General features: G+C 36.4%; 1 protein-coding gene across 12 annotated transcripts in view; it reads right to left on the reverse strand.

The window, feature by feature from the left end:
• Positions 1–1,238: 1,238 nt before the first annotated feature.
• Positions 1,239–13,374, reverse strand: part of TNFAIP8 (TNF alpha induced protein 8) — a 58,008-nt gene continuing 45,872 nt past the window's right edge. For 10 of the 12 annotated variants that reach the window (XM_083884433.1, XM_083884430.1, XM_083884429.1 and 7 more), the window contains exon 2: positions 1,239–3,141. In XM_083884433.1, the coding sequence (XP_083740559.1) occupies positions 2,576–3,141 (566 nt within the window). In that variant the 3' untranslated portion in view covers positions 1,239–2,575. Of the gene's footprint in view, positions 3,142–5,787; positions 6,013–9,915; positions 9,936–13,374 lie in introns of those variants that run through there. The other 2 variants (XM_083884427.1, XM_083884431.1) reach the window with 2 other exon arrangements.

A 13,374-nucleotide genomic window follows, 5' to 3' on the forward strand; every position in this document is an offset into this window, starting at 1 on the left:
ATGCCTTCATAAAAGTGTTCTGCAGGCAAAAATGCTGTAAGTTTATTTCTGAATTTTCATAATTAAAGCTACTATTTATGTATGCTGCAGAGAAAAAAATTACCTGCAAAAGTATACAGCTCGAGTGCTATGTCATGTCAGAAGTACATGGTAGGAGTTTGGAAACCCAACACAATTGGTTTCTTTCATCATTATGGAACTCACTTTTCTGTAACTCAAAATGAATGCCAGACAAGAACCATTGTTACAGCATTTCAGAAGAATGTAACTCAATTGTCAGCTAAATATAAGTTCTCTTAGCTGTCAAGTTTTCATGCTTATAATCAGATCTCCATGGGCAATTTTCACTTTTTCTAACAAGTAAATGGCCAGATAGTGCAGCTCAGTAAGAAGGTCTTGACTACTGAAAATATATGTGGCTCATATACATGTAAGTAGGTGTTAATTATCAAGGTACAAAGATAATTTCAGCAATTTTTATGTCAGAGAAAATTCAAATTTGAGCAGTCAAAATATTCTGGTTTATGGCCAAAGATAATCATCTGTGCTTTGCACAGCGCATGCATGTAATACACCTCGTTCTAAACAAGGTATTTCCTCCTTCAGTAATGGCTACCATTCATTATAAACTATGCTATTTTGGGAGAATTGGGACAATTTAAAAAAAGGATTCGTAGATAAAACTGTTTTAATTTCTGGAAGTCAAGGTCATTTTTATTCTCACCCCGGAGGAAAAATTGGTAAAAAAAAGAAACAACTTTTTCTAGGTAGGAAGATAAAATGAATACACCAGAAACTAAACTCTTTACAATTAGTGCTATTTTCTCCAGGATGTTGCATCCCTATACATGACTTCTGATGGACAGAAACACAGTGTATTTACTGTTTAGGTAAAGCATGGGAAGGGCTCTTACATGATACTTCTTCAGATGTCAACCTATTAAGTTACTTCTTGGCAAATTCTGCTACACTGTCCTTACATCAGTTCCCAGTTGTTTCCAGACAAGTAGCGCATCAATCTTCTCTCTCTGCTGAACACCAGTGGCTTCCATAAAATGAGTTCACATTTTTAACATATTTCTCTGGCACATTTCCAGGAATATTGAGAGCCTAATGACCAACCTAACAAGAATAAAATTCAAATTTCTTTCTTAAAAATCACAAGTAATGCTGAAACTGCATGTCAGATGTTGTAATGCTTTTGCTGCTGGCACAATTTAGAATTTAAAATATGATAAAGGGAAAAAAAGACAAGAGAAGTTTGGAGTGCAAATATTCTTTGGTTTACTCATTAAAACAAAAGGACACAGCAAACAGCAAAAACACTGGCAATTAAATAAACAGCAAATTCTTTATATGCTTCCTAACAAAAGGTCTTTGGCTGTTTGAAATGTATTAACTTCATGCTTTTAAGTACATTACAGTGTCTAGAAAGTCACATTTTTTTATCCCCAATATCAAGGCAGAGAGATGAGGAAAGAAAAGAAGGATAAAAGGTAGGAAGTAAGAAAAGAAGAAAAAAACTTTAAAATTCCATTTTCCATGAGTTAAATAGTATATAATACAATGATAACACTAATTTCTGTTTCTACTTTCATTGTACACAAAGCAAATTGGCTTGTAATTTATTATCAATTTTGGTGAATTCACATAATCATACACATCAGACTAGTATATCAAATATACTGACTCACATCTTTTCTAAAAGAATTGTGACCCTTCCAACCCAAGTGATTGATTTTGTGATTCTACAAGCAGAATTTTAAATATCTTAAGGAATTGCACAGAGAAGTCACTGTGTTTTATCTTGTTACAGGCAGAGTTAAAATTCTGTACCACAAGCAGTTCTTGGGAATGCTCTTCCCCAGTTCAGCTATTCTCCTGTAGCTTATTCCTTAAATAATCCCCATGTAGTCAAAGGAAGCAAGCACCTATGCAGGTCTATAAGAATCTCTACTTGGAAGATCCTGCCTTGCAGACAGGAAGTTTTCACCTCTGAGCTGGAGATGCACAAGCCTGCTGTTAAGACTCTATGTGACAGCATCACTGATTTTATTTAAAACTCAGTGCTTCATAATGGCAACACTAGGAAGCTGTTATCTGTGCAGAGAGCAAAAAGACTATAACTGAATCAAATATGTCTATTTTACAAGTAAATGAAAGAAATTACAGAGTGTACCATCACCATGATAGTCTGTTACCAACATTACTGGATTCTGAGAGTTTAGAATTAATTCTGTAAATCTATGAAAGATGTGGATTGTCTGATAGCATATCATTTTGGTTTGTATATCTATCTTGCAAGACTCTTACTCTATTCGAACCATTCTGTTTGATTGTCTTTATCAAGCTGTTTCCATAGGCAAAGCACAGTAAAAAAGGTCATGTGTAGTTTTTCTTCCAGATGGACTGTGAATAGCAACAGACAGCGCATAGTAAGAAATCAATTAATAAAGATATTTAGAAAAGATTTGTCATAATGTAAAAAAACCTCTTTGCATGCTCCCTTATTCCTTCATAAATCAACAGTGTTCCATCTACAAAACTCATAAGCAGTCACCTCTAATACAAGTACTTATATGTTCCCCTCATCTAGCATTTTGTTGACGCCATCACAAAGTTTCTGCAAATGGATTTTATAAGGTCCAAAGGGATTATACAAGGCAGCCAAAAATTCGCAATCAGAGAAGTGATCAAACACATTGTTGATGCGTCCGTGTGACTTCGCAGTTAGGTGACGCTGAATGATTTCATGAAGCAGCTCTCTACATTCATTTAACAGTTTGGACAAAAAGTTCCTGTCAAAGGTATAATCCACCTGATGGAAACTGACCACGGTCTTAGCCAGCTGATGAACCTTCTTCTTGAATTTCTCCATCAGTGCTATTTCATCCTTATTAAATTGGTTGTTCCTGTAGAGAATTGCCAATTTGAGGACTATTTTAATGAGGTTTTTGATGATCTTCTCTGCTTCTTTTTTATTTTGTGTATATTCCTTTGTTACTCTGTAAAGCTCATCTAAAACATCACTGCTTGTATCATCGATCAAAGTAGTTGCTATTGATTTGGATACCATTTTTCCAAGGATCTTCTTCTGGGCCTGAATGGCCAGACTTTTGGAGTTGAAGACATCTGTGGCCACTAGGGGAAGAAAGAAGTGTACAGTCAGTATTTCCAAACAGACAGTCTCTGAACAGCAAGTTGAGGAATATTTCTGTATTTACACATTCACAATAGTCTTACTCAGTGTCACAAAAATAATGCAGTGTTGGTGCAGAAAAAATCTCATATTTAAAACCCTAAGACTCTCTTCTCTTTAGGTTTACATTCTTTCAGACTGTTTTACTTTTGAGAAAATACCAACTGAACTTGCTCAGAAATGGTTTAGAAGATCTCTCTATGTATGGATTGATGAAATTTCAAATTGAGGCAATAAAACTGCCCTATCCGATCAGATGAATCCAAATCTAATCTGATTCTCGCATTCATAATGAAATCTGAAACCAGGTTTATCCCAATGTCATGACAAATAACCACTGCTACTCAAAGATAATAATGCAGTGAAGTGACCATTACAAAGCCTTTTCCTGCTTAGCATTTTACATGCTCACTGAATGCAGATATCACACAATTTTTTTTAGATATCTGTTTTACACGTATCTATAGATATCCATGCAGAAGTACAAAAGAAAGACAAAAATCTATGGTAAGCAAACAACACTGAGATTGTCTGGATGGAATCTGAAGACACTAATTTTCAAAAGAAAAGCAAGTACAGATTAACATTTCTATGTCCTATACTTCATGCAGTAAAATCAAGACATTTACTTCTAGGGATTGTCATAACAATTGTGAGCATAACCTTTTAAAAGTATCTTTTTGTGACCAATTAAGTAGATCCTAGACCACATTTCCACCTCTAAAACTATGTTTGAGTGCACTAATATACCCAATATCTGGTTTGTACTTTTGTTCAGACACTTAAAAAGACCCCTAACACTCCTTCAGAATCTTAACTTGTGAAATGTTATCATGTGTTCTGTTGCCAGCAACAGTTTTTTAAAGCACATTCCCTTGGCAGCACTGTGTCCATTAAGACACATGTGAGTTGGTGTTTTCAGGTAGAATTGTCTGGGAAATGGCTGCCTGTGTGCTGCAGCTCTCCTGGAGTCTCAGACAGACGAAGGAAGACTGGATCTGTTTACATTTACTATACATATGAAAGGTTTGCTTAGCAAACACAGGGACTGGAAATATTTTCTTTTTTTCTTTTTTCTTTTTTTTTTTTTTCTTTTAATGAAAACATCAACTCTACAGATGTCAGACAGTAAGTCCCTGAATTTGGAAAAGGTTTCCTCTTAACTGCTGGTATGTGGGCAGCTGGGTGTGTTCAGACGCAGGGTGCCGCAGGGGTTCCAGCAAATAGAAGAAACTTGTCCTTCAGGACATGAAACACAAATCTGTATTTTTAATTCATGAGTATCTTTGAGAAACTTAATAACAAGCTCCTTTTTTTATCATCTCATAAACCTTCAAGCAGATTTGTTTGTTAAAACTTTCAGTGCATATCAGTTTGTTTTGAAGCATGAAGTGTTTGAGCACATTTTTAAAAATCTTTACTACAAGAGGACACTCAAAAACCAAAGAACCCCTTGTTAACTATCTTGGGCAAAGCACTCAAGATCACAAGACAGACACACTTCTCAACTAGGAAAACAGAGGAAGACATTAAAGATGCTGAGCAGTCATTTTGAAGTGAAAATACTTGATTTGCTTTCTGTGTTTTTAAAGCTAAAACTGCAATGGTTACTATTAAAGTAAAACTAATCCAAGTTTTCCAAAGGATGGTCAAATATTAGAGCTCAGCAGCCAATGCTTTACAAAGATCTACCAATGGATGATAACTTTCTTTCCCTTCCAAAAGAGAAATATCAATTGTTATTTCATAACTTTTATTACTTTAAGTCTTCTTATTAATGCTCATGATGCCTTTTTTCTGACACTCCACATGGATACAGATGTTGCTACTAATACCAGTTACTGTTTCAATGTTATCTTCCAAAACTTTGCAGGGAAAAGCTTACGTGATACAATATATCTGTATTTTTAGGGATTCTTTCCCAGGATTCTGTAGGCATTCTTATAAAATAGTATCACACTGAAAGCTCCACTGTAATTCCAGCTGGAACAATTCTATATTTCTAAATCCACATAACCTGTTTCCAGAAATAACCAGGTATAATTCTAATATCATAACCTGCAAAGTATCAATTACAAGAAACTGAAAACATGACATATGCTAAATATGCTAAATTTTTACAGTTTTTCAACCAAGGCCCCCTCTTATATTACATAATTTTACATTTTACAAAGTACAGCTCAACCTTTGCTAACCTAAACAGGAACTGCTCCATTCCAAAAGCTGCTGAACTCTTAATGATATTTTTCTAATATCTGTCCAAGTTTTGGGGCTATCCAGCATGGCTTACTTTCTACCTAATTTGCTATAAGTACACCAGAAGTTAGCTTCATTTTTCCTGTGCTGTTATATGACTTATAATTTAATTGCTAAATATGTAAATTTCATATTTCAGTATTTCAGCCAATCCAAGAAAGGAACTTGCTAACTCTTTTTAGTTTATAATCAGAATTTTTCCTCCCCTACCAATGACAGAAAAACTTACAATGTATTTCACAGCTTGAATAAAATTCAGTTTAAGCAGTAAGATTATAGAGCTTCTTCAGAATGAACACACATACTTAAATAACAGTAAAACTATTACTTACTTGTTCATCTAATGTAATTGCAGTTTTTATTGCTGACAGCAGAAAGAGAAACAATACCCAAGGTGAAGACTGGCCTGTGGCATATTTATTCTGGTAAATCCAGCACACACTTTATCGTGTGCTTTGAAACATTGTCAGAAGCTATCACAGAGAGAATATGGAGTTTTCCTCCTCACTGTAAGGGCAGCTCTTCTCAGCCACCTTTCTCTCCTGCCTGCAGTGCTTCATTTTGCTTTGGCACCTCTAAATGCAAAAGTACATCTCAGTGGTTTCACTTCCTCGAAGAAAGAGCTGAAAGGAAATTGCAGCGCTGAGCAAGCAGTGCAACACTGAGGGCTGTTCCTGCCAACTGACCACTGGAACAATTCACAGACGGGGAGGGAGAAGAAAGGTCCTGTGACTCGAGAGGACAGGTGACGTGTCCAGAAGAGGTTAAAACATTAACCTGGTATCTGCAAGAGGAGATGCTCAGTGTCTCAGACGTGCCTGACTCACAGGTCATGCTGGGGAGGGCAGCACTCCCAACTGAGGGCTGCTGGGCAACCCCTTTCAAACTTCTGAGTGCAATTTCAGACACGAGCACCTGAAAATGCACCTTTGTACAACTACTTAGGAATGACTGTATGTAGCCACCTTTTGGAAGTCATTACACCAGCTGGTCTGGATGTCTGACCACACCTTTTGTGTTGACAGATTACATCCTTGCACTTCAAAATAGTGCCATTTCTCTGGTGACCTGTGGGTAATCCCACTACTTTTAAGCATCTCATAGTTTGGTTTACCTCATGATTGCTCTTTATAGCTCAAATTTCTTTTCTCTGCAGTTTTATTCTTTACTTTTTAAAAGGTTATCAAAAAATACCCCTTTGACATAAAAGGGACATTATTGTCTGCACAAACTGGAAATAATCATGATTATGTACAGTAAAGCCATGTCTCCATAGAGGAAAGCAGTCCAAGAGGAAAGGCTCTCAGAGGAAATGCTGCTTCCATTACTTTGAATTTCACAGGATCGGTCATGGGAATAATGCAGACATCTGCAAAATCTCCTAATATATTATTTAAATGAGCAAACAAGGTGCTAGAGACAACCTCCTGTGAAAGCAGTGTACTTAGTGATTATGAAACTTCTTGATTTTCATAGCCATGCACACACAGTATATGTGTTTAACATGATATTTTGTGTATTAAAACAAATACTGGACATGTAGAATTCTGGATGTGTTTTTCCCAAAATGTTTTACCATACAGAGAATTTCTTTAAACCGCGGTGGAAGTGTAAACTTTCATTGAAAATTTATAATTGTGGTTAGTAGATTCTCAGGAGACTGCTATAAAAGTACAAGAAGGCTCATAGTTACGGCTGCAATGCTGACTTTTCCCTCACATGGAAGCTAGCACATCTCCCTCCGTACTGAGGCAAATTACTCTATTACCACATACCCTATGTCTCAACTTTATTTAAATTGGGAAAAAAAAAAAAAAAAAAAAAAAAAAAAAAAAAAAAAAAAAAAAAAAAAAAAAGGTAGTATTTAGAAAAAAAAAACATTTTTTTCCCCACAAGACAACAGTCTACAGCAGATTCAACATCACTTGCAATCTCACATATATTGACAATGAATAGTCACAGAGTATTTTTAAACTTCTCATAATGAAGGAGTAGAAAAAAAAAAAGCATCCAGCAAAAAATTACAGTGAATGACCATAAATTCCATGGTCAAGTCAAGAGCTGAGTTTTCTGAGACTCACTATGCTGATAGAATAGTCCCAAAGGAAGAGAAAACATGACTGTGAAACACTGCTCCCTGAGACCCAGTTCTCATTTTAGTGACTGGCACATCACGTGCTGCATGAGTAAGGCCCAAAAATTATGAGGGCTTTTGGGAACAAAAACACTGAGAGGGGCTTAAGAGGAAGGAGACAGCACTGACAGAGGGATTCATGCAGCATTTAAAAGACTATCATATAGCATATATATATATATCATATATCATCTATCATATAGACTGAGAAATGCAGGAATGGACTTCCTGCCAGGAACCCTGTGTGGATGTGTGTGTTTGCCTCTCTACAGACTCTGTGTGAGAACTAGAAGCCTGCACATGCCATACAAATTGCATGTTCAGTCAGACTCCTGTAGTGAAAGAGCACCATTTCCCTGGAGGGAGGCAATTTGAAATCAAGTGGAATTACTGTTATGCTCTCTGAGTGTATGTGACCATGAGTCATGCACCTCCAAAATCATGAGATTGCCTAGATACGAAGGAATAAAAGAATTACTGAATTTTAAATATTTTTTTGCCTTCTGCTTTCTAGGTCTTCACAGGTCTACCCTTTTTTTCAGGAATGATACAGGCCAGAAATGTAAAAATACATACAGAAGTTTCTAAAAAAAAAAAAAAACACCCCATACAGTAGCATATAAATATATGAATTCATGTATAAATACATGACTTCAGTAAGGTAAAGCTCCAATGGTGATAAACTACAAGGGTTAGTATCAGTGAAGAAACAAGTCCTGAAGTGAACAAACAAAATAGGCAGAAATAGTTATAACCCTGTTACCAGGGCTGTAACAATTTTCAAAATATACTTATTACACGACAATATGATTAAAAAACATGAGTGGTAGGAGGCAGACAGATTCTGCAGATATGAACAAAGTAAGCTGATTTTTCTAGATGCCAAATGATATATATGGCTTCTTCTTAATAACCATTTGAGTGAGTCACAGTTTAAAAAAGATTTTTAATGCTGTTTTTTTTTTCTTCTATTTTAAGAGCAGAGTCAGTGTTTTGATTCTTATCTCAGTGATTCAAAGTTTCCTGGGTGAAAGGTATGCTGAAATCCTTACAATCCTTCCCAAAATTCTTCTAGAATTCCTTAAAAAAATGCAATAGTTCCTAAATGGCCACTTCAGCATATTGGCCAGTCTACACATTCACAAGCATTTCTTCACTTACTGGCTTTTCAAAAGCCAATGAAAACTGGGGCTTGTAACAGACATGGAAGACCAGAAGCACTCTGAGAGCTTTCACGCTTCAACCTCAGACACTGGAACTGTAACTTCACAGCTGGCTGAGGGCAGGAGTGGGCAGAGAGAGACCAGGACAGCCGCCGAGTTTATTGATAGAAGGATATGTGTCAGTAGGGCACATAGGTTGGGCAAGCACCATCAGGCAGTGGAAAACCCAGAGAGCAAATGTCTAACTGCAGAAGGAGGAATGGAAAAAAACCCCAAACAAACAACACCTGAGACAAGGGCCCTGTACAGTACTTGGTTCTTTCACATGCACCTCTGCTTTTTTAATCCATATACACAAGGTTCTTATTGGAAGATCAAATATTTTACTTGGCACCTTGTGTTTAAAAAGAGGGATTTATATATGAATACCAATTTTAACTAGAAAACAGTTTAAGCTAAAACTTGCAACGCATACAAAACATTCTTTCATGCGTAGCATTTGCCTACAGTTCTCCTAACAGATAAAGTAAATTGTACTAAATTTTGTCTTGCCATAATTGTTACCAACTGAGCATATGATGAGAATGTTAATTATTCAAGCAAAGTGCACTAGTTCTAGCATTCACACTGGAAGATCTTCAAAAGGAAAAACACCTCATCTGAAGCCAAGCCTCATGCATGGCAAATATTGCATGAGCAGTCTTACTGGATTTGGAAGTCAGCTATGAGGCTGCAAGTCATTCTGGAGCAACAGTTAATCAACCAGTATCAGAAAAAAAAATATGGCTAATGAAGCATTTTTGAAAATACAGAGTATGTCTGATCTGCATATTCATACTGAAAGTGAGCATATATTCATCTGCAGAAACAACGGGGAAAATAAAAGAAAAGCCAGAAAACACCATTTAGAACAGCATATTTTCACTCAATAAAATGCTCAATAAGTCACTGCCAATATGTTTGCAAAACACATGCGATATTGTTATATGCTTCTGAATTTTGCTATTTAATTCTAACATTAGTGCATTAAAATGTAAAAAATTTTACAAATCACAAAAGATGATCCACATTCTAGCTGCAAAAACAAAACCAAACCATTAAAAAACCCAGAAAACAAGATACTTTTTTGGTCGAGAGGTGAGAAGAATTGTCAAAAAATGTACCTGAAGGTTAAGGCTGGACAGAGTAGCAAGGCTTGCTGCTATTTCCAATAAGAATGGTACAGAGTTTTGCAGTCCCATGGGAGCAGTCAGTGCCAACAAGTTATTCTGGTTTTACATGCTTGTGCTTCCCACAGCCAGCCTGTGCATCACATGATACATATACTGTAGCTGATCTAGAAATTTTAAAAAGCCTCCTAAAAGCCATTTTCCCCAAAACTGCTGCATGTATTTTAATAACAGTGTAGCTTTAAATAGAAGAAAAAAAAAATCAGATTAACCTCTGATGGCTGCTCTCAGAATATTTCAGAATATGCTGGATATTAAACCGAGAAGATGACAGTCACACAGAGTAGTGTCATGAACTTAATTTGGTATTTCAGTCCTCTGCCACCATTTGTTATCCTTGTTAGAATGTAACAACTGGAGCAGTGCTGTTAAATACACAGCCTGTGTAGTTCAGCTGTCAGCCTTTTCAGGGCTGTATCAGGTTCCTCTGTATGTACCAGGTGTCCATGCACAGTGGACAGTAATAATGACAAATCTTTCACAGGAAATAAAGTGTATCTTATGTCATTCCTTCCAGTCAATCAAATGCAATGTGGGTACTCTAGATTTTGTCCAGCCTAAGAAACACACCGAACTGCAGCAAGTTAACAGTGCCAACCTCCCTAAGCCAAGTGGCACCCATAATTTGAAATTTAAAGAAGTCATACCTAATTGCTCTTACAACCATCCTGGCAGAAAGAATGTTTTCTCACAAAAAATAAATGCCAAAACATTTAGCTGTAGGCACAGGAACTACATACATATAAAAAGAGCTCCCGGCCTAAATGCAGAGGGAAAATTCAGAGGACAGCAGCCCAGGAGAACTTGGAACTCAATGGAGAAAATCAAATTTTACATGGGGGCAAGGGTAGAATTTAAGATTAAGATATACGTTGCAAAAACACAATGAACTAGAAGGTCCAGACAAGATGCCAATCTGGCATGAGAGGGATAGGGAACTCAATCACAAGGCAAATGTCACAACCTGGCCATCGAAACACAGAGGGCATCTATTTGAATCATATGTGAAGGAAGTCAAAGCAGAGGCTTCAGAGAGTTCAAATGACACAGAAGTTTGTGAGGGATCTTACAATGTCTTTGAAACTGGCTAATAATGTTTTTCCTGTATTTCTAGTTCTGGTTCTCTGTTCTCTCTGTCGATCTGTAGTTACACTGATTCTTACAGGGAGGACGGGAGTCCCTTGGTATCTGTCTTTCATTTTGATGTTTAAAGTAGGCTGGATTGCTATAATTCACTTTATGTATGTGTGTAAACACATAGATGTATAGATATGTAGATAGATATAGACATATAAAATTAACTTCCAAGGCACTGAAGACTGCCACAGTTACAGGCCAGTTACATAAAATCTAGTAGTGATTCACAGGGTCTTCAGTTTCTCAGGTGTATGGCTGGTATATTCAATTCTAATATCAACACTGAAATTAGATTATAAACCGCAAGAAAATATCCCATATAAGAATTTTACTTATCAGATATTGGCTGTTCTTTAGGTCTAAAACACTACTGGCACTCTTTATTTCTTTTTCAGTTTTCAATTTTTTTACTACCATTTTTCCTGTTTTGTAGCACAAAGAATATATTTTATGGCATTCAATGCATGGCAGTACAGAGAACATGTGCTTTGTCTACCTTCCATACCAGTCACTCATGGCAGCTTCCATGATTATGGAAGACTACACTTGGTGGCTGAAATGGTCCTTTTTCTGCATACCTAACACGTTTACTTTCCTCTTCCACAAGGAGCAAAATAAAACAACCCCTGAGTTTCAAGTTCTTTTCCCATTATTCAGTAGCTACAGCCTGCTTCCTCTGTATCTATACTACAACTACCACGGCCTTTATTCAAACATCCAGAATGAAGATGTTGAGTCTTTTCTTTACTTTTCTACTCTCTTGCTGTCAGATCAGAACTGGCTCTCCAAGACTCAAGCACACAGTTTATCTTTCATAGGCTTTGCTTCAACTCCTCTTTGTTTTCTCTAGTGCCACCCAAATCTACCTTTAAAATATTTGCCTGAACAACACCAAAACTCTCAAACATAAATTAAGACTGTAAAAACACCAGTCCACCTCCTCATTTATCTTAAAAGTTTGGTTTTGCTTTCACTAATGTCATTATGTTCTAGTGGAATATAAAACATAAGAGAAAAATTAGGTCTTCAATATTGTAAGCAACTTAATCTTCTGTAAAATTGAATCTTTGGTTAAACATTATGTCTGACACTGTCATTCTCTTTAACATCAGGAAGCAGTATTATGTGGATACAGAACTTTGTTATCTAGCAAAGGAATAGTAATCCTATTTATTTTTAAAGGTCGCAAGTATATTTACTGACTAAAATCTGGACAGCCTCCAGAGGTCCCTTCTTAGCCTCGACTCTTCTGTGATTTGTAAAACCTGCATCTACTTCGTAATTCTCTTCTTGGGGCAAACCATATGAGACTTGACTGCACTGTTTTTTACAGCTGTTGACTGCTGCAGAACTTGACCATTTAGCTTCTTTACTTTGCATTGGCATCAAATGACATTTTCAACTAAGCAATAGACAGCACTGACCAGCTATGAGAGGACATACAATAGCAAGAAAGGTTGTTGTACCTTGAGATTTCCAAGATTATTATGCACAGTAAGAACAAGGGAATGCGAATTTGAACCTGGAGGAGGAAAGCCTTCAAATGGCGAATAGAAACACCATCAATCTAAATTTCAAGTATTTGCACTGAAATAAAAATATCAATACTTTCTCTTTTTCTCACCATACTGCTGTCCTCTCCTTGCCAAATGCATAGTGTCAGGTAGTAAGCTACAACAAAGGGATCAACATTTAACTGCAAGTTATTGATTTTGATATCAACTGCTTGTTGCAAAGAAAGGTGAGTTTAAATAGACATCTAGGATGCAATGTCTTGCATCACAGAATTTAAATCTCTAATTTCCAGCACTGAGGACAAGGCTGTGAGCTTGATGAGGACATCTTACCACAAGACACCAGACTCAAATTTTATTGCTACCCCTTCCTGAAGTATCCACCATTTGTGTTCGCAAATGCTCAAATTTATGATTGGTGGTTTCAAGTTCCTAAAGTAAAGTCTGCATCATTGTTTCTCAGTGAATGTAAAACAAATGTTTTTAAGCTAACAGAAAGATCCATTAATTTTCTTATTTGCAAATAGTAAAAGCAACCCTTGGAATCAGTAGCTGAAATATTCATGGTGTCATCTGCCCATTTCTGTTAATATTAAACCAAATTTTTATTCTTTCAAGAAATAAAATTATCTTTGTAGAGTAGTTTTGCAAAGTGGACATAGCAAAAGCAAAACCATTCCTCATGAAAAGCCTCAGGCTTTAAAACAATGGAGTTTCTGCATTTTTCCAAGTCTTCTCCACA

The sequence above is a fragment of the Zosterops lateralis genome (genome assembly GCF_965231275.1).
Source record: "Zosterops lateralis genome assembly, chromosome: Z".
In the NCBI taxonomy this organism is placed as follows: Eukaryota; Metazoa; Chordata; class Aves; order Passeriformes; family Zosteropidae; genus Zosterops; species Zosterops lateralis.